Genomic DNA, 27,543 nt, shown 5'->3' with positions numbered 1-27,543 from the left:
TCCAAACATTCGTGCATTCAGCTTGAGTTTCTGACCTCGCGAATCTGAGTTTCTCGACTATGTGAAGAGCACTATTTTTTTCAGCACTGCTTCAGATGTTGAGAGTTTGTTGTGAATGGTTCAGCAGTTGATTGTTAGGCTTTTAACTGCTTCATCAATGGGAGCATTTCTTTGGGTTTGCACTAATACTTCACGATCTGAAACAGTTATCATTACTGGACTGGATGGTGGTAAGTTGTATAACCTAAACGACCCTTCGATACAGTTAACATACAAACAGCTGTGGGGTCGCAACTGGTGATGCGCAGTGCTCATCTGACCCATTTAAGGGCACCGTACTGCTCTCAACCCTGAAGATCAAATGCAGGGAGTCTCAGACTCGCTTGTCACAGTATGTTCGAAGTCTCCAGTTCAGGTCATTCATTAGGTGCACAACCAGAGGGCCATAGTCAGTTCGGGGTACAGTGTGGGAAATCGGTAAATTTCATTACAGCTTCGTGGACAAGGCTTGCCTTCTCAACATTTTTAGCCTGCCATTGGAATGATCCAACTATGACGTCAGACTCTAGGCGACAGGCGCTATTTGTGCCAACATGTGTCACATTCTGCCGCTAGTTGCACCTTGTTCCCTCAGTGACTGTTGGAATAGCCTCTTCAATATGTTGCGTGAGGCTCTCAGCTATACACACTACATGTAGGTGGTGACTGTTCCATTTCCTTAACAGGTACTATTATTCACTGTAAATTTGAAATGTAGACCATTAACAGTCCCCTGACTTGTCTTTCTTTCCTCACATGCAAAGCCTCTATTGCTAGCTCAGTTTCAGTGGAAGACAGCACCTCAAACTTTTTGGTCAGGGGTATGAGTGTAATTCCCCCAGTTCTCCCTGGTCCCAGTCTCTCCTGCACAATGGCTGTAGACCAACATATGTCCCTCACAATCGGTTTGACGTGTGACCATAGAATATGTACTTCCTACAGGTGCTGTGACAACTATTATTGTCCATGTTAACATGGCGCTTACCACTGTGGCTTGTGAGAGACCACACCTCTGCTACAGTCCAAATAAAGAGTATTTGATTTTTCATTTTTGTCCTAAACATTTAATTTCTTATGTTGTCTTCATTTAAACAGCCTTTATTAAAGATCTTTTGTAACATACTGATAATTACGAATACATATTTGTAACGAAAACTGGAATTCTGCATGCAATATGTAATTTAAGAATAAGACGCATTTTTAATTTAAAATCATGATTAAATACGTGTGAATTAGCATATGTTTGATGAATTTTACGTTTAAAAGAGAGGTAGGGATTCGAAACTGGACGAAAAAAAATGAACGACAAAAGCTAGATCAGTGGATTACCACTGTACGACGCCACTGATTCAGCTGAAGTTATGAAGCTCACATCGAGAAATTCGTTAACTTTAGGAAAAACAGTTCCTTAGAAAACTTCAAAGCTGATTTTTTTGTAACTACTACTACTACGTGATCAGGCCCAGTGGACCGCACGCATCTACAAGTTTCCTCCTCCACTTTATTCTGTCCATTGCTGCTATCCGCCATTCGTCCACATCTATTGACATTTGTTTTAAATCTTCATGGAGTCCATCCCTCCAACGCTTGTTGGGTCTCCCTGGCGGTCTTTCTCCTGTAGGTGTGAAATCCAGGAGGTTCCGAGGCCATCTGTGATCCTCCATCCGGGCCACATGGCCGGCCCACTGCATTCGTTTGACTTTGACAGCTCCTGCTATGTTGGGCTGCTGGTATAGTTCCTCAAGCTCTTGGTTGTATCTGATCCTCCATTCCCCTGTATCTGCATCCAGAACCGGACCGAAGATCTTCTGAAGCACTTTTCTCTCAAAGACAAGGAGCTTATGGAATTCCTGTTTCCGGATACTCCATGTCTCACAGCCATATAGAACAACAGGCTGGATCAGGGTTTTGTACAGTCGAATCTTGAACTGTCTGGAGAGAGATTTGGACCGAAGCAGTTGTGCTAGGCTGTGGTAAGATCGGTTTCCTGCTTGTATTCTGGCATTGATCTCTGCTTCAGGTGACGAGTTCTCAGTGAAAAGTGCCCCTAGCTATTTGAATTCTTGCACTCTCATGTAGGAATGGTCCCCAACCTGCAGTGATTGTAGATGATCAGCAGTCTGACAATGACCACGCGTCATAACGAGGTACTCTGTCTTGGCTTCGTTTATGTTTAGCCCAAATTTGCTGGCAGCCTCCTTTAGTACTTTGGTCATTTGCTCCAACTCCTCTTCCGACCTAGAGAGTAAACAGATGTCGTGTGCATAGGCTAAGTATGTCAGTCTCTTTCCTTCGATTTCAATCCCTTCGTTCTCTTGGAAGGTCTCGCGTATGATCTTCTCAAGGGCAAAGTTGAACAGGGTAGGGGACAACCCATCTCCTTGCCTGAGTCCTGTCAATTTCAAAATCCTCAGTTACATGATTTCCCATCTTCACCTTTGCATGTGTCTCGTTCAGACAGATCTTTGATGAGTTTCTCTGCTATGCCAAACTCCCTTAAACAGTTGAGCAGGCTCTTGCTAAGTATGCAATCATAGGCCTTCTTAAAATCAACGAATAAAATATGCAAATTTTTACCATATTCACCCAGTTTCTCAGTGAGCTGCCGGAGACTGAAGATGTGATCTACTGTTGACTGTCCTGGCCGGAAACCTCCCTGGTACTCCCCAATCACCGATTCTGCCACTGGCTGAATTCTATGTATGAGGCAACTGGACAGGATCTTATAGCAGACGTTAAGCAGGGCGATTCCTCGATAGTTGTCACATTTCAGTTTGTCGCCCTTCTCATGTATTGGACAAATCAGAGCTGTTTTCCATTCTCCTGGTAGTTGTTCTTTGGTCCATATTGCCTGTATCAGTCGGTGTATTTTTTCTGCAAGTTTCTCTCCTCCTGCCAGGATCATTTCAGCCTGTATTCCATCTTGACCTGGACTCTTATTCTGTTTAAGGTGTCTGATTCTGGTTTTTATCTCATCCAGGGTAGGTGGGGGATAGTCTGCATCGGCTGTAATTGGGTACTGGAAATCAAACTGCAGTTCGGGTTCATCACAATTTAGCAGCTGTCGAAAGTACTCTTTCCATCTCTCAGCTATGTCCCTATCGTTCATCAGGATCTTATCACGGGAATCTTTGAAGTTGTTTCTGCTTCAGTGATGATATTCCTTATGTATTTCCTCTTTGCTCTTCTCAGAATTGCTTGTGAAGTCTTTCGGACCTCCTCAAATTGTGCTTTGGCCTGTGCCAGATTTGTCCCCTTCAGCCATTTGTTCCTGGCTTCCTTTCTCCTTTCCACGGCATCTGCACATTCCTTTCCAAACCAGATCTTCTTGCCCACTGGGTTTCCCCATGAGTGTTTCCTTTGCTGTATCCCTAACTGAGCTCTGGATGTTTCCCCACATAGTTCGAGGTCCTGATTCGCGTCCACTTCGCTGAGTGCTTCAAAGCGGTTACTAAGTTGCAACTGGTACCTGGTCTTCGTTGCCTCATCTTTTAGTTTCTCCACATGGTACCTTTCCACTCTTTTTAACTTAGGCCCCGTTCTTCCTTTACACTGTATGTTTAAATGGCCTCTGACCAGGAAATGATCACTCCCACCTTCGGCACCCCGCGCTGTGTTAACGTCTAACACCCATCTCTTGGCTCTGAGATCAACGGCAACATGGTCTATTTGATTTACAGTTCTCCCATCTGGTGACACCCAGGTTCCTTTATGTATGTTTTTCCGCTGGAAGTTTGTGCTGGAGATGAACAACCCTAATGATGTAGCGAAGCTGATGAACCTAACTCCATTGTCATTGCTTAGGTTGTGTAGACTGTGCCTACCTGTTGTGTCTTGGAATATTTGTTCTTTCCCAACCTTGGCATTCATATCACCAAGGAGGATCCTCAGGTGTCCATTTGGTATAGCGTCCATCACTGCCTCTAGCTGTGCATAGAACTCGTCTTTCACTTCACATTCGCTCTCCTCCGTGGGAGCATGACAGTTCACAAAAGTCGCCTTAATATGCTTTACTTCCAGTGTTAGAACAGATATTCTTGGGTTGACTGAAACGAATTCTGAAACAGTGGCCAACGTCTTACTGACGCGGAAACCAGTGCCTAACAGATGACCTCGTTCACAGGCTCCATACAGAATTGTACCGTTTTCAACATCAATGCTCCCAGCATCGTCCCACGGGATTTCTTGCAGTGCAACTAGGTCTAGTTCGTACCTCTGAATTTCCTTGACCACACTAATTGGAGCTCCTGTCTTGTACAGACTTCTTACATTCCACGTTCCAAATCGTATACCGTTTCTTGGCCATTGACGTCGTCTATTATTGTCAGTAATGTTCCGAGGCTTACTTGTAGTCTTGAAAGCATGTTTAATTTTTTACGGAGAGAGGGTGCTGGCCTCCCGTCCAACCTGCGGTGTTACCCTCACAGCTCACAGGACTGCTGGCTTTTCTTAAGGGGTGGGCTCCCCTCAGGAGTTGGGTTATAGGAAGGAATAAGAAAATTGGAAAGACGCCCTCGGGCCTCGAAACCTAATACCGTTGGGGTCGAAAAAGCAAGAGTTGGCCAAGGGAGGCCGACAGGGAAAGAGAAAGAAGGAGTCTGAAACAAGTAAGTGGAAGCAATGTCAGTCTCAGCTCGGGTCCCCGCGGTCGCCACCCGCGCATTTCTAGCTGAAGCCCCTGGGGGATTTTTTTGTAAACTTATGGAAAAACATTAAGAACAATCTGTTTCTCACCACTTTTTAACTGTGTTTTACGCGCATGTTTCACTATGGAGCCTCAGCAATTTTCACACTACAGCGCTACAGTCAGAGTATAACAGTGCATAGATTGTGAAGGTACACGATTTTTGCAATAGCTACAGAGCTAAAATATGATTAAGAAAAACATCGGTGGCTGCTAATGCATTAAAATGTCTTAAAGTTTCACTTACGATAACACAGTGATAAGACGTTTAATCATAAGCAGGACCTGCACTATGAGTGAAACAACATCTGTCTATGCGTGCCATGACTGCTGACCAATCATCACATTTCTATTTGTTTACATCAGGTTCATTATTATGAGAACTAAGTGTAGTATAACTTCAAATACACTTAACTGCCTCAATTACGATGTGTCTGCTTAACTCTGTCACTGATGTGGCTTGTTGCTCAAATGTAAATTACTACTTTTCCTTCATTTACATCTCAGTAGTAACATTAAGGGACATTTATTTTTCCAGCATCTTCGATGAAGTCGAGTGTCGCCTTTCAGCAGAGATGCTAAAGCAGTGTGCTCAGAGCTCTGGGTAACGCTGGAGTACAAGTATTAACGTAGCATGTTTTTCTTTGCAATGACAGTTTCATCTGCTATGACCAAATGTGAGGGAGACCAGAGGAAGCCAAAGAGAGCGAAAATGTCTGTAACCCAGCCTATTTTTTGTGTGGCACAGCAGGGAACAAAGTGACAGCTACCTACACTACTGGCCATTAAAATTGCTACACGACGAAGATGACGCGAAACTTAACTGTCGGGAAGAAGATGCTGTGATATGCAAATGATTAGCTTTTCAGAGCATTCACACAAGGTTGGCGCCGGTGGTGTCACCTACAATGTGCTGACGTGAGGAAAGGTTCCAACCAGTTTCTCATACACAAACAGCAGTTGACCAGCGTTGCCTGGTGAAACGTTGTTGTGATGTCTCGTGTAAGGAGGAGAAATGCGTACCATCACGTTTCCGACTTTGATAAAGGTCAGATTGTAGCATATCGCGATTGCGGTTTATCGTATCGCGACATTGCTGCTCGCGTTGGTCGACATCCAATGACTGTTAGCAGAATATGGAATCGGTGGGTTCAGGAGGGTAATACAGAACGCTTTGCTGGATCCCAACGACCTCGTGTCACTAGCAGTCGAGATGACAGGCATCTCATCAGCATGGCTGTAACGGATCGTGCAGCCACGTCTCGATCCCTGAGTCAACAGATGGGGACGTTTGCATGACGACAACCATCTGCACGAACAGTTCGACGAAGTTTGCAGCAGCACGGAGTATCAGCTCGGAGACCGCTGCTGCGGTTACCCTTGACGCTGCATCACAGACAGGAGCGTCTGCGATGGTGTACTCGACGACGAACCTGGGTGCACGAATGGCAAAACGTCATTTTTTCCGATGAATCCAGGTTCTGTTTACGGCATCGTGACGGTCGCATCCGTGTTTGGCGACATCGCGGTGAACGCACATTGGAAGCGTGTATTCGTCATCGCCATACTGGCGTATCACCTGGCGTGACGGTATGGGGTGCCATTGGTTACACGTCTCGGTTACCTTGTGTTCCCATTGACGGCACTTTGAACAGTGGACGTTACATTTCAGATGTGTTAGGACCAGTGGCTCTACCGTTCATTCGATCCCTGCGAAACCCTACATTTCAGCAGGATAATGAACGACCACATGTTGCAGGCCCTGTACGGGCCTTTCTTGACACAGAAAATGTCCGACTGCTGCCCTGACCAGCACATTCTCCAGATCTCTCACCAACTGAAAACGTCTGGTCAATGGTGGCCGAGCAACTGGCTCGTCACAATACGCCAGTCACTACTCTTGATGAACTGTGGTATCGTGTTGAAGCTGCATGGGCAGCTATACCTGTACACGCCATCCAAGCTCTGTTTCACTCAATGCCCAGGTGTATCAAGCCAGTTGTTACGGCCAGAGGTGGTTGTTCCGGGTACTGATTTCTCAGGATGTATGCACCCAAACTGCGTGAAATGTGATCACATGTCAGTTCTAGTATAATATATTTGTCTAATGAATACCCGTTTATCATCTGCATTTCTTCTTGGTGCAGCAATTTTAATAGCCAGTAGTGTACATATAACGCATACATCTGTCGTCAGTAACTTTTGCTTGGAACATGCATATGTTATAATATCGAATCTGACTTAATGTCATAATTAATAACCAACCTGATAGCCGAAAAATTGCTGTGACGTGGAGGAAAAAAAACAGATTTTTTGCGACAATTAGCGGTTCACCACAAGCGTTACTGAATGCTACAAGACTCATAAGTTATATGTACCACTTATATGTCGCTTTTACATCGGTGACTACGCTGCCCAGTGTACAGCACTGAATGTGGACTATCAAACCAAATTTGTATTCACATGTGTGGTTTTTTGCTTATGGCCACCACTCAAGTCTTTTATTTTATAACCAACAATGGAAACATCAGGTAGAAATATCAACAATGTAGGAAAAGACAGATTGCCACTGCCTGTAAAGAAGAAACATCAAGTTGCAGACAGACACGATTAAGACACTTACATAAAACTTTCGGCCACAGTTTTCATCAGTAAGAGAGAAACACACACCACTCAACACACAAACAACCACACCACACGTTCAATGAGGGCTGAAATTTTCCCAGTGGGGGCAAAATAACCTGCCACTAACAACCAACAGTATATGCACTTTGACAGTTATCTCTTTCCCACCAAAAAATCCACCCCACGCAGCCTGGACACGACGTGTCTGCAGTGACGAAAGCTCTCTTGCTCAGAATGCTGAGACTCTCACACAGGCAGCCACTAAACCCCAGACCTAGTGTGCAACCTGATCTCCCATGCTATTTCCACTCACAACCCCAATAGTCCCACCACCCCCAAGAACCTGCCACAAAGTCACCCAGTAGGGAAAAGTAGACCACACTGTGCCACAACATACAGCTGAACATAACGCAGTTGATTTCAATGGCTGCTTTACTACCCAAGCCATCTACATCCGTCCCTCCAACACTTTATTTTCTAAACCGCACAAATGGGAGTTACTCTTACAACACATTCTCATAATTATCCTAGCCTCAACCTCTGGTAACATACTGTTCCCACGCATTCCATCAACAGTTTCCACCCCCTTTGTTCTACCCTCTCCACCGCATGCTCATCACCCACCCTATTTATTTGCAGCCCCCTGCCAATACGTCCACCCCTCTCTCGCCGCATCTCTCCTTCCCCCCCCCTCCCCCCGCCAATTCCCTGCCCCACAACCTCCTGACACTGTACGTTGGCAGTCTAGTCTGTGCACACACCATCAGACAGCGTTCGTCTCTCTCCCCACTACTATCTCTTCCTTTCACTGCCCCCTCCAGATAGCCCGGATTTGGATGCCTCTGATACTCATCTATGGTCACATGAATCGCTGGCTATGATGACAACATTCTGACACAGACAACGAGCTGCAGACCAGCATATAGAAGTGGCGGAAAGCAAAGGAGCCTGCCTTCTAAGACGAGGGTATTGGAAAGCTGGTACAACGCTACGACTAACGTCTAAGTCGGAACAGTAACTGCGTAGAGAAAAAGTTTGAAGGTGTAGCAAACTGTTGAAAATAAAACAATTTTGTTTTTCACCGTGGTTTCCATTTTGCGGCAGATTGGACCTCACTATCTGAATAGCCCTCAAATTCATAAACACACTGTATATTTCGAAGCACAGAGTGACCACCACCTTACCTGCATCACTGAAATTTCTTACGAAAAATAGCTGCATGTGCAGTTTAGCGCTTGAGCAAAATGCGATGTTAGGGAATGGAGCACGTTTCACATGAAACCAGTATCACGTATTCAAACGTTGAGACAAAGAATACGTGATAATTGGGGAATGAAGGAGAAGGTGTATGATAACGAATTGGAGCAGTCCAAATGTATGGAAAACGGAATATACTACATGAACTTAGATATATTATCTTTTGTGCTTACGAACAGATATATAGTCACAACATTTAACATCCCTTCCGAACATATCACAAAACTACAAACAAAATAACTTGACTAGCAGTTTAGAAGCGCATTCGCGAATGAGAGAAACCTTAAGTCCCTTGAGTGTAAGATGGTTAACACAGAGACGGATACAAATCACCATGTGTTGTGCAGCAAGTTAAAACGAAATCAAAGATGAGGGGCTGTGTACAGGAAGTCCACATAAGTAGTGGGACAAAGTTCATTCCAGTGCAGTTTGTTATTGTGGGTTTCCTAGATTCAAGGGCAAACCTATTTTTTTAAACTGCGTGATCAAAAGTATCCGGACACCCCCACAAACATACCTTTTTCATATTACGTGCATTGTGCTGCCACCTACTGCCAGGTACTCCGTATCAGCGACCTCAGTAGTCATTAGACATCACCAGAGAGCAGAATGGGGGCACTCCACGGAACGCATGGACTTGGAACATGGTTAGGTGATTGCGTGTCACTTGTGTCATATGTCTGTACGCCATATTTCCACACACCTAAACATCCCTAGGTTCACTGTTTCCAATGCCATAGTAAAATGGAAACATGAAGGGACACGTACAGCACAAAGGCATACAGGCTGACCTCACCTGTTGACTGACACAGACCGATGACAGTTGAAGAGGGTTGTAATGCATTATAGGCAGACATCTATCCAAACCATCACACAGGAATTCCAAACTGCATCAGGATCCAATGCAAGTACTACGACAGTTAGTAGGGAGGTGAGAAAACTTGGATTTCATGGTCGAGCGGATGCTCATAAGCCACACATCACGCCGGTAAATGCCAACGACGCCTCGTTCGGTGTAAGGAGCGTAAACATTGGACGATTGAACAGTGGAAAATGTTGTGTTGACTGACGAATCATGGTACATAATGGAGCGATCCGACGGCAGGGTTTGGGTATGGCAAATGCCCGGTGAATGTCATCTGCCAGCATATGTAGTGCCAACAGCACAATTCTGAGGCGGTGGTGTTATGGTTTGGGCGTGTTCTTCATGGAGGGAGCTTGCAGCCCTAGTTGTTTTGCGTGGCACTGTCACAGCACAGGCCTACATTGATGTTTTAAGCACCTTCTTGCTTCCCACTGTTGAATTCCAGCATTAACGATGTAGTGTGCCACGAACTTTTAAGTTGAAACTTCCTGGCACATTAAAACTGTGTGCCGGACCGAGACTCTAACTCGGGACCTTTGCCTTTCGCGGGCAAGTGCTCTACCAGCTGAGCTACCCAAGCACGACTCGCGCTCCGTCCTCACAGCTTTAATTCCGCCAGTACCTCGTCTCCTACCTTCCAAACTTCACAGAAGCTCTCCTGCGAACCTTGCAGAACTTTTAAGTTATTTTCAGCCAGGTGTCCAGATACTTTTGATCACATAGTGTAGTTGCATTCCGGCTGGAGTTGGCAATCATGTGTACGTGAGTTGTGCTTGCCTGCGTGTATGAATGGTGTGTGTGATTCTTACAATTGAAGGTTGTGGCTGAAAGCTTTATGTATCTTATTTTATAACCGTTTGTTAGACTCATTTCGGTTTGTTTGATGTGAAAAGGAACACCAAGCAATTTTCTTTCATTTGATGAGATGATTTATCAAGTATATGGAACTAGTCATATAGCATGAAACAGTGCAGGACATGAACGACCATCCTTTGGTTTAGTGGATTTGTATCAGAATATTGGCAGACTCCTCCACATATTAGTAAATATGCGTAAAATTTTAGGTATATTTCTGTTGAATTGTTGAGTAATCTAAGATGGACTGTGAGTACTCAGTCTACATAAGATAGTCCGCTTTTTCTTCATTACAACACATATTTTTAGGTAATAAAATCTGGTTGTGATGTAACATAACTAACAATGATGGCTACAACACAAAATTGTTTTAAATTCTTTGTTTTTGTACACAAGTCACTTTAATTATATTTAATCTGCCAGCTCTCATTGTGTAACTGAACTTTTTTACTTTAGATTTCCCATTTAGAAATTGTACCTCAAAATCACTAACATTTGTTAGAGGTAAATGATAAAATTTTTGTGTATGTGCCTACGACACCTGCCAATTCCTTTCCCTGAGTAATTTCACCCTGTAGGCTGATCTATTATTTTGAAATAAAACCTTTTATTATTTGCTTGGCTTACCTTATTAACAGCCTAATTAGCATTAATCAATGGATTAATATTAATATTAAATAATGAGAAGACATAAGGAAACACATCAGTGTCCAACAATTGTTTTTTATGTACAAATTCAACAAAATCTATCAAGCAGACATATTTAGGTAACTAAGACTAAATATTCAGTGAGTGTAATAGGGAACCTCACAAAGACTTGTAAAACTGCAAAGAGCATATAAAGTCACCTGAAACATGTACAAAAAAAATCTATATCAGAAAATGGAAAAGCATGGCACAAGTGTGAAGCTGTTGCTCATTACACGTATGGAGCCCAGATAATTTTTGGTATATCCCCAAAACAAAACCAATGACTAACAAGGAAAGTCAATGTTTGGGGGATTGTGCTGCTACCTCGGAATCTTCGTCATTTTCTTGCACGGATCGTAAATTTCTCACCTACATTGCTGTTTATTTCACATTTTGCTGCTCATTTGGACGTACGACGTTCGACATACGACTACACAACCTATTGCAGTGTTAGCTGAAGCAATAATGAAGGAATAGCTGTGTGTTCAAAATTTTGAAACAGCAATGGGATGGCACAAAACAATGTTATTTTTGAATGGCGCCAACTCGAGGGTTAAACAAACCTCCTGGGACTTAATGACTGTCTTCCTGCGCATTCTACATTGATTAGGGCTCAAATAAAGGTTCTCTCCCCCTTGTTTTAGCTTTGTGACACTTTTTCCTTGGGTGCTTAAAAATTCACAACATGTACTAATATCAGTAGTAAAATCGTATTTTGACGTGTCTAAAATACAAGCATAAGGGTTGTTTATAACGATATCTCTGCTTGGTTACTGTTGAAATGCGTGAGGAAACAGGGCAATGCAGGTCGCTTATTACGTTCAAATTACCAAAATATTATCGCTAACAGTAAAGTTTCATCAACGCTTCGGTGAGGGTACAGATCATGTATCTAAATTAACAAATTCTGTGTGACTCATGACGAAACGATTTCTTTCTAACGAGCAGTCGGAAGCATTATAAATTGAACTGACAGTAAGGAGAATGTTTCTGAAGAAGTAGTTCACGCCAGTGACCTCAGTATTCAGCCTGCATTCAAATCAGAATACACTTCAATCAAGGAAAGCGTCCAGTGAAAACGGACACCTGGTGCAAAAAGACATACTATATCTTGAATGATGTCCGCCCCAGTAGCTGAGTGGTCAGCGTGACGGATTGCCGTCCTCTGGGCCCGGGTTCGATTCCCGGCTGGGTCGGAGATTTTCTCCGCTCAGGGACTGGGTGTTGTGTTGTGTTCATCATCATTTCATCCCCATCCGGCGTGCAGGTCGCCCAATGTGGCGCCGAATGTAATAAGACCTGCGATATGGCGGCCGGACCTGCCCCGCGAGGGGCCTCCCGGCCAATGACGCCAAACGCTCATCATCATCATCATCTTGAATGATTAATACAAAACCCTCTTCATAAGCTCTTATTAACGATAATCGTGAAAGTCTTGTAAAGAAATGACTAACATTGAAGGTCGAAAAGTATACGGTGACAGCTGGAATGATTTAAGTGGAATTACACTTGAAACCTAAATACACACATCAGAAAAAGTTTTGCATCACCTCAGTTCCGAGAGTTCCAGGACATGTACAGAAAATTGGGATAAAGATCAACATGAACATCATTTCCGCTCTTTCTATTGCTCATGAAAACCACACGGTGCATGTTGTACCTCCATACAGCGAGACCTTCAGCGGTGGTGGTCCAGATTGCTGTACACACCGGAACCTGTAATACCCAATAGCACATCCTCTTGCATTGATGCTTCCTGTATTCGTCATGGAATAGTAGCCACAGGTTCATCAAGGCACTGTTGGTCCAGGCTGTCCCACTCCTCAACGGCGATTCGACTTAGATCCCTCAGAGTGGTTGGTGGATCACGTCGTCCATAAACAGCTCTTTTCAATCTATACAAGGCATGTTCGATAAGGTTCATGTCTGGAGAACATTCTGGCAACCAGTCGAGCGATGTCGTTATCCTGAAGGAAGTCATTCACAAGATGTGCACGATGGTGGCACGAATTGCCGTCCATAAAGACCAATGCCTCGCCCATGTGCAGCGGCGTACGTCGGCCCCACATAACGCCACCCGAAAAACATCGGTGAACCACCACCTTGCTGCACTCGCTGGGCAGTGTGTGTAAGGTGTGCCTGACCGCGTTGCCTCCAAACACGTCTCCGACGATTGTCTGGTTGAAGGCATATGCGACACTCATCTGTGAAGAGAGCATGATGCCAATCCTGAGCGGTCCATTCGGCATGTTGTTGGGCGCACCTCTACAGCGCTGCATGGTGTCGTGGTTGCAAAGATGGACCTCGCCATGGGCGTCAGGAGTGAAGCCGACAATCATGCAGCCTACTGCGCACAGTTTGAGTCTTAACACGACGTCCTGTGGCTTAAGCATTATTCAACATGGTGGCGTTACTGTCAGGGTTCCTCCGAGCCATAATCCGTAGGTAGCGGTCATCCACTGCAGTAGTAGCCCTGTCTCTCTGTATCTCCTCCATGTCCGAACAACATCGCCCTGGTTCACTCCGAGACACCTGGACACTTCCCTTCTTGAGAGCCTGTCCTGGTACAAAGTAATAATGCAGACGCCATCTAACCACGGTATTACCGTCTAGGTATGGTTGAAGCGCAGACAACACGAGCCGTGTACCTCCTTCCTGGTGGAATGACTGGAACTGATTGACTATCGGACTCCCTCCATCTAATAGGCGCTGCTCATGAACGGTTGTTTACATCTTTGGGCGGGTTTAATGACATCTCTGAACAATCAAAGAGACTGTGTCTGTAATACAATATCCACAGTCACATCTACCTTCACGAGTTCTGGGAACAGGGCTGGTGTAAAACTTTTTGATGTGTGTAGCTTCGTAAGCGTAGGCTTTCGCGGCCGTTGACACAGTCAATAAAATTCTTCTGGGTTTGAGGGCGCATTCTCAATTCCGACGTTTCGGCCACTGTTGCAAGGCGCCTTGCTCAGGATGTATTGCTAACTGCTGCATGAGCACCAGTTTGGAATGGCTCTGAGCACTATGGCACTTAGCATCTGAGGTCATCAGTCCCCTAGAACTTAGAACTACTTAAACCTAACTAACCTAAGGACATCACACACATTCGAACCTGCGACCGCAGGGGTCGCGCGGTTCCAGACTGAAGCGCCTAAAACCGCTCGGTCACACCGGCCGGCTGCACTAGTTTGGATACTTGGATACTATGGAGGAGTGCTGTCTTTGGATGTGAGGGTGAGGAGGAAGGGTATCAGGAGTTTATGTTAATGGTCTTTACATTGCGTGTTGTCATTGGTGGATATGGCCGTTTTCCATTGGAGTTTCCTCTACCGCTTGCCATTGATGGAAATCGGCGAATAGGAGTTTTGTGGCGGTGTTCGTAGCGACAAACACTTCGCTGTAGAAACGGCTTACGAAGTCACCGCCACACTTTTAATAGCGGGCCGACCGGTCCGCTGGAACAGTGAACAGAAAGATGAAAACCCAAACACTCTGATTAAATAAAAGTCGGTACTTATCTTTATTAACGAAGATACAGAAATTTGTCTAGTTCGAGTCGGAGCGGCTGGGTCAGCGTCGGCTGACGACAAACAACAACTCTGCCGCGATGAACACACAACTGCCTAGCCAGTACACAATTCGGTGGCGAGTATACAACTGAGCGGCGAATACAGAACTGTCCTAGCGCTCGCGACTCCAGCACTTAAGAAGCCAGAAGCCAGCGGTGGCGCGCGCAGACTTGCGGCGATTTCCTGTATCGCTGGCGCTGCTTATGCGGACGGCGTCCGGACTTTGATGCTGCCAACCTTTTGGCAGCGGGCTCGGGTGGCATTACTGGCTAGGATACAACAAGGAGACTGAGCGGCGACTGCAGCGTAGCGCTGCTCACTAACTGCCCAGTATCGACCAGGCCGCGTCATCACTCTGTGTTCCCCCCACGGCTGTGGCCCACCGCGCGCCTGTTGCTCTGCGAGAGCTGCCCGTCCGCAAAGCTGTCACAGCTGACAGCCAAGACGCTTCTCTATTCATGTTGTCGGGTCGCCTTGATCTTTCTTTAGCCTCTCTCATCTCCCTCCTCCAACTAAACGGCTGTTTCACCGTTGCGCCGGCCTCTCGAAATTCGATCTTCTTATAAAGCATAGCATAATCTTCTTAAAGCCTTTGACACACTTTGCTACTGCCAGACGCTTGTATGAGCACTGTTTTGTTGTTGTATACGGCGCATTTCCTTTGCAAATTAAGTTTTATTATTTTTTTCTTTGTCTCGTTCATGTTTTGTTGCTGCAGTATTATTCTGCAATTACGGGATACAGTAATATCGTTTGTTAGAGTTTTGGTTCTTACCAGTCAAAACCACAAAAATACAACTGACAACTAAAACAATGAAAAATTCCCGGAATTCTAAACGATTCCGGAGTTTTTCCCGGTTTTCTCCCGGATGAAAAAATTCCCGGGTTTTTCCCGGATCTCCCGGTTGTCCCGGGTCCTGTACACCCTGTAGGACATGTTCTGAGGCATCAACGGATCACCAATGTAGTATTGGAGCGCAGCGTGGAGGGTAGACCAAGAGATGAATACACTAAGCAGATTCAGAAGGATGTAGGTTGCAGTAGGTACTGGGAGATGAAGAAGCTTGCACACGATAGAGTAGCATGGAGGACTGCATCAAACCAGTCTCAGGACTGAATACCACAACAACAACAAATATAAAACAAGAGTTGGCGATGGTAAAAAACACAGCAAGCAGACAGATACAATAGTACACAGACAATTAAAAAACACTGCGAAAGTCTGGTTTCTGATCGCAATAGAAAAAACCTAGCAACAGTATGGGTTCTGTTTGCTACACTTCGGAAAAGACGCACAACACTTAACACTTACTTAAAATACTGCACTAAAAAGTTGGCACGGAGATGACACACCACAGCCTAGGGCAGAGTAGGGGGGGCAGACAGATGAGGGGAAATAAGGGTGTAAGAGAGGAACAAACAAGGGGGGAGGAGTTAATGGAGGGAGAGGACTCATGGGAGGGGCAAGGTGGACATGAAAGGTAGTGGGGAAAGGCGGAGGAGGGGAATGCTAAAGGACTCTGGGGAGAGAGTAAATGGGGAAAAGGGATAAATAGGATGGGAGGGGGGAGAAGAGGGAACGTGGAAAAAGGACAGAGATAGGGAAGTAGAGACGAGGATCAGAGTTGATAGGAGGAATAAATGGAGAGATAGGGTATCATCTGAGAGGGGGAGTTGACAGAAGCTGCCTTTGGAAAGGAGATAAAGTGGAGGGTAAGTGGGACACAACAGTGAAGGCACAGCAGTGGGTGGGGGTTGTAGAGGAGCAAACAGATGGGGGACATCAGGTCTGCAGGAAGTGTAGAGGACTCAGATATGTTCAAGGAAAAGGAGCAGATGGGAGAAAGGAATCAGGTCATAGAGGATCCACATGGGAAACGGGAGGCGTATACGGAAGGCCAGGTGGGGTGCATGGTGCCTGAGGATCTGGAGGGACTTACAGAATTTGGGGGAGGGGGCAGAGATCCAGGTGGGACTGGCATAGTATGGGACAGGTCAAGGATTTGTAGGTGTGGAGGATGGTACAGGGGTTCAACCCGTAAGTCCAACCTGAGAGGAGTTTAAGGAGATGGAGGTGGTTGTGGGCTTTGGATTGGATAAAGCGGAGATGAGGGGTCCAGGTAAGCTGACGGTCAATGGTGAGTCCAAGGTAGGTGAGGGTGGGTGAGAGGTGGACAGGACGGGTGCAGATGGAAAGGGAAAACACAAGGAGCCAGAAGGAGGGAGTGGTATGACCTACAATGATTGCCTGAGTGTTGGAAGAATTCATTTTTAGGAGCCACTGGTTGCACAATGTGGTAAAAATGTCAAGATGATTCTGGAGGAGGCATTGGGATCATTGAAGGATAGGAGCAAGGGCAAGGAAGGCTGTGTCATCAGCAGACTGCAGTAGGTGGACTGGAGAGGGGGGGGGGGGTTGGGGCATATCTGCTGTGTACAAGTGGTAGGTGAGAGGGGAGAGGACAAAGCCCTGAGGCACACCCATGGAGGGGTAGAAAGTGCAGGAATTGGTATTATGGATGCTGATGTAGGAGGAGCGGTGGGAGAGGAAGGAGGCAATCGGACGGACATAGACGATAGGAAGGGTGTAAGTTCAGAGTTTAAACACAAGATCGTGATGCCATATGCAGTAATAGGCCTTTTGGCGGTCTAGGGATACAAAAATGGCAGAGCGACAGGGGTTATGCTGGAGGGAAAGGAGATGATTGAGGCATAGGAGTTGGTCATCGGCAGAGAATGAAGGGCGAAAGGGAGGAGGAGGAGGTGGTGGTGGAGGTGGTGGTGGTGGTGGTGGTGGTGGTGACTGATGCGACAGGTAAGGATGGATTCTTACTGATCACCGTCGTGAGACATATAGGGCGATAGGAAGAGACATCAGACGTAGACTTGTTAGGTTTGGGGAACGAAACGACCCAGGGGCCAACTGTGTAGTATTTGAGGGTAACAATTTGCATATTTTGGGAACTATACTTGACGCACCCTCGTGAATACTTTGCAACTTGATGTCACCGGACTAACGTGGCCTGTACCTTATGGGGATGATGAGCTGCGCCATGCAGCGCAACAGAATGCATCAGACCGGTAGTTTTTGTGCTGGGAGTTTAGAAAATGTGCTCATATAGTGACAGAACTCACTGTGTGTGGGAGATGGCGGCGTCACCGGGCGAGGTAGTTTGGCGGACTGCCGCGGGCGGCGCTGCTGCGGCAGAAGTCCTGCCGCGGTCCCTGTGGCGGCGATTGCTAGGCGCCACTCTGCCATCCATACCTGCCAAAAAATAAAAAAATTAAAATAAAAAAGAATTGGTTGTGCCATGCCATCAAGAACTGTAACTTTTCTCCATCCGCTTGTTGTTGTGACGCAAGGCACTGAAAAATGACGACAAAGAAATGAGTTTTAGCCTTTAACAGACATTTCCTTGACAATCTTAACTTTTCCACATAACCTTCTGATTTCATGCGACTGGGCGCACCACCGCATTTACACCACAATTTCGTCTTCACACTGTTATCGTTTTCAGGCAGACCAAAGGGTAAAAACTGAAATAAAACAGATTGTCATTGCATTAATTACAACATTGTGACGAGAATGCTTCTTGCGGACATTGTTTCCACAATTGTTTCACGATGTCTTCGTCCTGAAATTTTTCTTCTGTGTCGTGCACATTTGTGACATATTCCAGGTGGAGGTTCGTCATGAACTTGACCTCCTTTTCTGAGTTAATTCGAGAAATATTTTTACATCTTTCGGAAGGTTCGTTAGTTTCGCTGATTGTCCTAGATGAGCGTTCATAAGACTATACGATAGGTTTTTTTAGAAATAAGCCGTCGTCTGTCTTTACTGTCTGGGTTGTTGTGACTAAAGATGACGTTCCAATTTATTCCCGCGATATCAAGATGTCGACAGAATAATACCAGCGGCCATCTCCTGGTTGTTCTGACTGCTGATCCACAGTATCCACTCCTCCCTCAGTTCTGTTTTAGCCCACATTTACTGCCGATTCCCCACTCTCCTAATTTCACTTTTATCATGCACAGCTTTTTTTTAGTCGCAGTTGAAGATAAACAGAAATCTTACTGAAAGCCACTGAGTGTCGATTTACTTTCCCTTGTGTTCCCAGCCTGAAATTCGGGTGAAATTTAATTTATTTAGTTTTGCAAGTGCTGATGGTGGTCGACTTTTTATCTGGTAGATTCTGAGCTAGACTGTAACAGGTGTAATAGTTATCAGTCGTAACATTTCTGTTCGTGCCCTCTATGAGAGTTACCAGTCTTTCGACATCTTCAGGTTTATTTGATTTTAGATATGGCCCAGCGATCTCTTCGCCACAGTACACTTCGGAATTGAGGGTATAAAATGTTTTTGCGTCACTAAGGGCGTATATTTTGATACCGTACTTTTCAGGATTATTTGGAATGTACTGTACAAACCCACAACGGCCTCTAAAAGCCTGCAGCATTTCATCAATTGTCTCAGATTCACTGACATTACAGTGAGCAATACGTTTATTTACAAATTCTTGGTGAAACTCACCAAGAGGTGCCAGTTTATCTGCAGACCTTCGTTCAATTCTTGTTTCTATATTTGTCAAACCTATCGCTCTAAGAACAAAACGGAAACATTTATAATATATAAAGTGCTCCGAAAAGAGCATGAATTTCTTCTACTGAAGTGTCTTTGCAATCGCGAGGTCTAGAATGGTATCACTACGTTTCTCCCAATCCATCTGTTGGTATGAGCTACAATTTCTTCTATTATATTTTTAATAACAAAACGACAAAATGCATCTGCACTTTTGGCAATCAGTTTTTGGCCCGGTAAAGTCCTGATACTGTTTTAGCATTTGTTTTCCCTGTAGTTATGGGCTGCCTAATACAAAGAGTTTCACCGTCTTTTCCAGTATAAAATGTAACATGTGCCGCTGTTTTCTGGCTGTCTTGTTCCTGTGACTGTTCAGATTCACTACTGTGATTGTCAGCTTCAACAATTTCCTCTTCCATATCAAAATCATCTTCAGATTCGTCACACGTCAACTCATCTTCCGAAATTTCCGCTAGAATTCGTAGCATTTCTTCAGTATCCCTTACAATATCACTTTCCCTGGAAATATAGTGTATCTATAAAACAACAAAATAACTCTCTAAACAAGAATAAATGATGAACACGTGTGGTTTTTTAGGGGTTTTAGGGCGTAAAACATATAAGGTCATAAGCGCCCAGTATAGAACCATAGAATGCTGGGACCGCGAGGGTAGAAAACTGTTTCGAGGTCCAGTACAGAAAGGAAGAGAAAACAAATCTAAAATGTCAAGACGTTACGGAAGAGTATCTAAAAGACGTCGGCAAGACACCAGAATCACGAGGTAGAAGTCAAATCTCTTCGTCATATTACTGCTTTTAAAAAAAAACTTAAAACGCGAGCCACAGCTAGCACGTCATCCGCTAAAATGTCTGGCAAAGCGAGCGGCAGCCCGACCCTGAGACGTAAGTGGCTAAAATAGGGGCAGAGGATCAGGAAATTTCTGACTGTTAATGGCTGGCTACACAAAGGACAGCTGGGTGCAGGGTCGCCACCCAACACGTGGCGGTGGCTAAAGTGGCAGTGCCGTATTCACAACTAACATTACTTCCTCATGGCGAGATGGATGGGAGGAAGTCGACCAGGCTGTTGGGAGAGGTTTCATTTCTGAGTTTGTTCCCATGAAGGGAGCACCAATGGTCATGCCAAAGTGACGTGACACGCCGATAGAGGAAAGTACGAATATATTGCGATGGAACAGAGTAAGAGGCGGGCCGACCGAGATGGACTGCGGCCTTGGCTGCAGCATCAGCAGCATCATTCCCAGTCACACCAACATGGCCAGGAACCCACATGAACATCACTTGGGCTCCCCCATCCAGGAACAAACGGGGGAAGTCCTGGATCCGTCGAACAATGGGGTGGACTGGATCTGGATCTCCAGACTCTGAAGGGCACTGAGGGAGTCAGCGCAGATCACACAGCGAGTGAGCTGGTGCCTCTGGAAGCAGTGAGCAGCCTGATAGAGGGCAAAAAGCTCTGCGGTAAAAATTGTGCACTGGTCGAGAAGGCAGTATTGAAAGTTATCATCCCCGACGACAAAAGCACAGCCAACACCGTTGACCGACTTGGAACCACCAGTGTACAAAAATATGCTATCGGCAAGTTGTGAGCGAAGTTAGAGAAATTTGCAGTGATAGGTCAGCTTTGGAGTCGAATCCTTCGGGAACGAGCTGAGGTCAATATGAACACCAACCTGTGCCTGAAGCCAAGGTGATGAAGGGCTCTCACCCATTCTGAAAGTGGCATTAAGTGTGAACTGCAGCTGCTGAAGCAGGTGACGAAAGCAGAGGTTGGGGGCCGGAGAGAAGAAACGTACATCTCGTATTGGCGGTCAAGAATGTCATCCAAAAAAGGTCAAAGGTTGGGTGGCCTCACATGGAAGAAAGCCAACATGCATACCTACTGAGTGGGATTTCGCGCCGCTATGACAGTGGTTGTTCACCGGCTTCTGCGTAGAGACTCTCAACTGGGCTAGTAGGGAAGGCACCAGTGGCGAGGCGGATCCTCAAATGACAGTTAATGCAGTGGGGAGAAGGACGTGGACAGGCGCCCTCCTGTGCACCCCTGCCACAGGACACACACTTGGCTGCGATTTTACATGACGTGCTGGTATGATTGAACTGGTGGCATTTATAACACCGCAAAGGATTGGGAATATAAGGGCGCACACAGATGACCTCATAGCCTGCCTTTATCTTAGTAGGAAGCGTTAACCGATCGAAAGTCAGGAACAATGTGTGACTGGGCACCAAATCGGCAGCTTCCTTCTCCACAACTCTATGAACAGCAGTAACGCCCTGATCCGATAGAGATAATTAGTTATTCTGTCCTCCATCGAACCATCCAACAGCCAGGTGTAGATAACACCGTGAGACAAGAAGGGACATTGAGGCAGGACCTTCATTCCACTTCCTTTTATGTGAAAAACTTGGAGAAAGAGAAGGAAAATCACTTGGGAAGAAGTCCCCGATGATTGCCAGTGTCTCCGAATGCGCGCTCCTTCCAGCCAGAGGACCTCCAAAGGGGAGCCCCCCACCTTAGGTGATTGTCCTCATCTTAGGTCACACCTCCCGAAAGACAGAGGGACCACTCGCCAGAGGAGGAAGGTAACAGCTCAGGTAATCACCACTCCCTGGGCCAGGCCTGTACCAGAGGGTAAGTGCAGGCCCTAGATACCAAACTGGAGCTGGGAATTACCCATTACACAGTCTCCTGCTACACATCAAATGTGTGGGTGGCCGTCATGTACACACGCGAAGGGAAGATAAAAAGGAAAGGAAGAAAGAAAGGCTGGCCCCCAGCGCTACAGGGCGGAAAGGGGGGCCAGTACAGGGCGGAAAGGGGGGCCAGTACAGGGCGGAAAGGGGGGCCAGTACAGGGCGGAAAGGGGGGCCAGTACAGGGCGGAAAGGGGGGCCAGTACAGGGCGGAAAGGGGGGCCAGTACAGGGCGGAAAGGGGGGCCAGTACAGGGCGGAAAGGGGGGCCAGTACAGGGCGGAAAGGGGGGCCAGTACAGGGCGGAAAGGGGGGCCAGTACAGGGCGGAAAGGGGGGCCAGTACAGGGCGGAAAGGGGGGCCAGTACAGGGCGGAAAGGGGGGCCAGTACAGGGCGGAAAGGGGGGCCAGTACAGGGCGGAAAGGGGGGCCAGTACAGGGCGGAAAGGGGGGCCAGTACAGGGCGGAAAGGGGGGCCAGTACAGGGCGGAAAGGGGGGCCAGTACAGGGCGGAAAGGGGGGCCAGTACAGGGCGGAAAGGGGGGCCAGTACAGGGCGGAAAGGGGGGCCAGTACAGGGCGGAAAGGGGGGCCAGTACAGGGCGGAAAGGGGGGCCAGTACAGGGCGGAAAGGGGGGCCAGTACAGGGCGGAAAGGGGGGCCAGTACAGGGCGGAAAGGGGGGCCAGTACAGGGCGGAAAGGGGGGCCAGTACAGGGCGGAAAGGGGGGCCAGTACAGGGCGGAAAGGGGGGCCAGTACAGGGCGGAAAGGGGGGCCAGTACAAGAGAGAATAGTCCTACAAGCAAGCCCATGAAGGCACGAGACATCGCCCCAAGACAGGGGAGAGACAAACAGCACAGAATGAGAAGCGGTGCTGCAAGGTCTGGGCCCCATGGTCGCCAAGCAGGTATTCACCAAAAATTGGTGAGGCCCCCATGGGGGTGAAAATGTGTGTAACAAATCACAAGCATATAATGCTGAACAAATACTTACATGACTAGGAGTGTGGCTTCAGTCACACCGCAGAGGCAGAACTGAAGTTAACAATGCTGTTGCAACAGAATGATGACCAGGTCTGGTTTCAAATGAGGTTGCACACGCTCCATGTATGATGAAGATTGCATACTAGATTCCATGGAAACCGACAACTAGCACCAGCCAGTGACCACCCAGAAAACTAAAATTTGCGGTGCGTATGCCCCCCCCCCCTGTCATGTGACGCACATGTCGTCACCAGTGTCGTATAGAATATATCAGACGTATTTTCCTGTGGAGGAATCGGTTGACCTATGACCTTGCGATCAAATGTTTTCGGTTCCTATTGGAGAGGCACTTCCTTTCGTCTACTAATCGCACGGTTTTGCGGTGCGGTCGCAAAACACACACACTAAACTTATTACAGTGAACAGAGACGTCAATGAACGAACGGACAGATCATAACTTTGCGAAAATAAAATTATCAGTCGACGGAAGACTTGAACCAAGGTCCTCTCGGTCCGCAGCTACTCACGCTAACCACGGGACCACGGCGCTCCTAGACTACCAGTGTCCTTGATGTTGCCTATCTTAGCATGAACTACTCAGTTTGTATATTTTACTAATTTTTTTTCATAGTTCCACACAACTTCTTCCTGTTTTCTCGATTGATCTGTGTTCAGTTTTTCAAGGCCTATCCACTGTGCCAACTTATAACTAAATCTGAGGGGGGTGCGATGGGGAGGTTCCCTTGTGAGTAGTAGCTAGCTGTGGTGGAGGGGTAGCATATGCAGTTCATAAGTATGTGTGAGGAAAAGGGTCCTGGGTTCGATTCTCGCCAGTTCTTATATTTTTACCGACTCAGCTACGATTCTGTATATTAAGTTTTATGTATACTGTTTACATTGCATCACTATTTTTAAGGTCTTGCCAAAGAACTTTAACTTCACACCTATCGCAGTATATCACACACATTTAATTCCTAATAAATTACAATGAACCATGTAATTTTACATATATTTGATGTTGCGAACGTAATTCATCGGCAGTCAATGTTAAGGCCAAGCGTTTCATTTACTCTAAATACTCTGTAAAAGGAAAGATTACAAAATTTTTGAAAAGAAAGTAAAAACCCTTTGTGTAATAATTTGTCTAAAAGTATCAACTAAAAAATATTAGATAAACTTTTGGTGCACCTCATTTTCTGTTCATGATTTCGAGCATCATTCAAAGGCGCGTAGAACGTACGTTATTTTTTTTTTACACAAATAATGTTGTAAAATATTTCACTAATTTCTTCCATTTTCGACATTTAAATACCGCACCAATGGATGCTTTTATGTGCAAAATAGCTAGGTGCCGGCCGCGGTGGTCTAGCGGTTCTAGGCGCTTCAGTCCGGAACCGCACGACCGCTATGGTCGCAGGTTCAAGTCCTGCCTCGGGCATGGATGTGTGTGATGTCGTTAGGTTAGTTAGGTTTAAGTAGTTCTAAGTTCTAGGGGACTGATTACCTCAGATGTTAAGTCCCATAGTGCTCAGAGCCATTTGAACCATTTGAGCCAAAATAGCCAGGTCTTGAACAGATAACATTTTTGACACTTCATTTACAGCAGTTTTTCGTGAAACACTTCCATTTTTCCTCAGCTTATTAATTAAGTTTTCGTTCATTACCCTAATTACTTTCAAGCAGTTAAATATTTTCATGCCAAACTAGACGTCATGCTGGTCACTTTGATACCCCGTTTACCTGTTTCTCTCCCTTTGTTTGGATATGAAAATTTGGACAAAACCTCACAGTGTAAGTTATAGGGAGTCTTGTTTTCGCTCTGCTCACGCGTTTACAAAAACGTATCGACTGTTAATCACATGATAAAATAGCCCTTTCTGCGTGCTGTCATTTCAGAAATTCATCTTTTCGATATCTCGAACGTTTTATGAGATACGACGATTTTTACGACCACTTGATTCCCTAAGCGTAGGAAAGGTTGGGACGCGCCGCGAGCGACCCGTCCGCGGATATCACGACCAATGTGTCAAGAGTGAAGAGAGATGTCATTCCGGTCTCAACTTTTAAATACAAGTTAGATATATTGGTTACATTTCATATGAAATATGTATGGCCTCAAATGAACTATACGGAAAGTCTAAATGTGATTTTACCTCTGCAAATTCTTAAAAATTTCGTGCAGCCATGTACTCAATTTCGTGTAGCACAGTAACTATGATGAATAACGAAAATAAATTCAGACCTTTATCGAGCAAAGATATCAAGCTTATAAGATGCGGAAGAATCAAATTTTTTCACCAAATAGTTTTCTTAAAATCGGTTGTTAAGTAATTCATAGCTGCCGTTGCGTCCGCTCCACTCATTTGCCAAGAAGACACGTGGCTGTCACTGTGTGTCCCGCGTGCTGCAGCGACAAGATTCATACACGTTTGAATTCAAATGTCGCCAGTCGCAGCGGGAGACAGGCAGCGACACAGGTGTCGTTCACGTAGGACACTTCTGTAACTACACCAGTGATTGTGTTTCGTCTCTTGAAGCTGTTGCGCACTGTCTCTCACATACGGCACGGCCTAACTCGCAGAAATGCTTCTCGCATCTAACTCAGAGATATATTTTTCCTAACTCACAGAAATGATTTTCCGAGCCAACTCACAGATACATTTCTCCCACATAACCCCCAGAAATGATTTTCTGAGCTAACTCACAGATACAAAAAATCTTCCTGGCAGAATAAAACTGTGTGCCAGACCGAGACTCGAACCCGGGACCTTTGCCTTTCGTGGGCAAGTGCTCTACCAACAGAGCTACCCAAGCACAACTCACGGCCCGTCCTCACAGCTTTAATTCCGCCAGTACCTCGTCTCCAACCTTCCAAACTTCACAGAAACTCTCCTCCAAACCTCGCAGAACTAGCACTCTTGCAACAAAGGATATTGCAGAGACATGGCTTAGCCACAGCCTGGGGCTTGTTTCTAGAATGAAGATACATTTCTCCTACCCAACTCCCAGAAAGGTTCCTCCTACCCAACTCACAGAAAGATTCCTCCCACCCAACTCACAGAAAGGTTCCTCCCACCCAACTCACAGAAAGGTTCCTCCCACCCAACTCACAGAAAGGTTCCTCCCACCCAACTCACAGAAATTTTTCTCCCACCCAACTCACACAAATTTTTCTCCCACCCAACTCACACAAATTTTTCTCCCACCCAACTCACACAAATTTTTCTCCCACCCAACTCACACAAATTTTTCTCCCACCCAACTCACACAAATTTTTCTCCCACCCAACTCTCAGAAATTTTTCTCCCACCCAACTCTCAGAAATTTTTCTCCCACCCAACTCTCAGAAATTTTTCTCCCACCCAACTCTCAGAAATTTTTCTCCCACCCAACTCTCAGAAATTTTTCTCCCACCCAACTCTCAGAAATTTTTCTCCCACCCAACTCTCAGAAATTTTTCTCCCACCCAACTCTCAGAAATTTTTCTCCCACCCAACTCTCAGAAATTTTTCTCCCACCCAACTCTCAGAAATTTTTCTCCCACCCAACTCTCAGAAATTTTTCTCCCACCCAACTCTCAGAAATTTTTCTCCCACCCAACTCTCAGAAATTTTTCTCCCACCCAACTCTCAGAAATTTTTCTCCCACCCAACTCTCAGAAATTTTTCTCCCACCCAACTCTCAGAAATTTTTCTCCCACCCAACTCTCAGAAATTTTTCTCCCACCCAACTCTCAGAAATTTTTCTCCCACCCAACTCTCAGAAATTTTTCTCCCACCCAACTCTCAGAAATTTTTCTCCCACCCAACTCTCAGAAATTTTTCTCCCACCCAACTCTCAGAAATTTTTCTCCCACCCAACTCTCAGAAATTTTTCTCCCACCCAACTCTCAGAAATTTTTCTCCCACCCAACTCTCAGAAATTTTTCTCCCACCCAACTCTCAGAAATTTTTCTCCCACCCAACTCTCAGAAATTTTTCTCCCACCCAACTCTCAGAAATTTTTCTCCCACCCAACTCTCAGAAATTTTTCTCCCACCCAACTCTCAGAAATTTTTCTCCCACCCAACTCTCAGAAATTTTTCTCCCACCCAACTCTCAGAAATTTTTCTCCCACCCAACTCTCAGAAATTTTTCTCCCACCCAACTCTCAGAAATTTTTCTCCCACCCAACTCTCAGAAATTTTTCTCCCACCCAACTCTCAGAAATTTTTCTCCCACCCAACTCTCAGAAATTTTTCTCCCACCCAACTCTCAGAAATTTTTCTCCCACCCAACTCTCAGAAATTTTTCTCCCACCCAACTCTCAGAAATTTTTCTCCCACCCAACTCTCAGAAATTTTTCTCCCACCCAACTCTCAGAAATTTTTCTCCCACCCAACTCTCAGAAATTTTTCTCCCACCCAACTCTCAGAAATTTTTCTCCCATCCAACTCTCAGAAATTTTTCTCCCACCCAACTCTCAGAAATTTTTCTCCCACCCAACTCACAGAAATTTTTCTCCCATCTAACTCACAGAAATTTTTCTCCCAACTAGCTCGCAGAAATGGCTGTTGATATACTTTCCGGGATGTGAGGTCGTGGTCCAAGAACTTTTCTGCTCCTTTCGTCCAGAACTGCGCTGGACTTCCTCAGAGGCGCTGCTCCACTGAGTCGGCAAGACTCAGCGGAGCAGCGCC

General features: G+C 45.8%; 1 protein-coding gene across 1 annotated transcript in view; it reads right to left on the bottom strand.

The window, feature by feature from the left end:
• Positions 1-27,543, bottom strand: part of LOC126213044 (ankyrin-1-like) — a 109,533-nt gene that overhangs the window by 29,015 nt on the left and 52,975 nt on the right. Inside the window, exon 2 of the mRNA XM_049940616.1 lies at positions 17,723-17,852. Within this exon, the coding sequence (XP_049796573.1) occupies positions 17,723-17,850 (128 nt within the window). The 5' untranslated portion in view covers positions 17,851-17,852. The remainder of the gene's footprint in view (positions 1-17,722; positions 17,853-27,543) is intronic.

The sequence above is a fragment of the Schistocerca nitens genome, chromosome 11 (assembly GCF_023898315.1).
Source record: "Schistocerca nitens isolate TAMUIC-IGC-003100 chromosome 11, iqSchNite1.1, whole genome shotgun sequence".
NCBI classification, from domain to species: Eukaryota; Metazoa; Arthropoda; class Insecta; order Orthoptera; family Acrididae; genus Schistocerca; species Schistocerca nitens.
The sequence above is the reverse complement of the archived record's forward strand: the minus strand, read 5'-3'. Positions and strand labels throughout refer to the sequence as shown.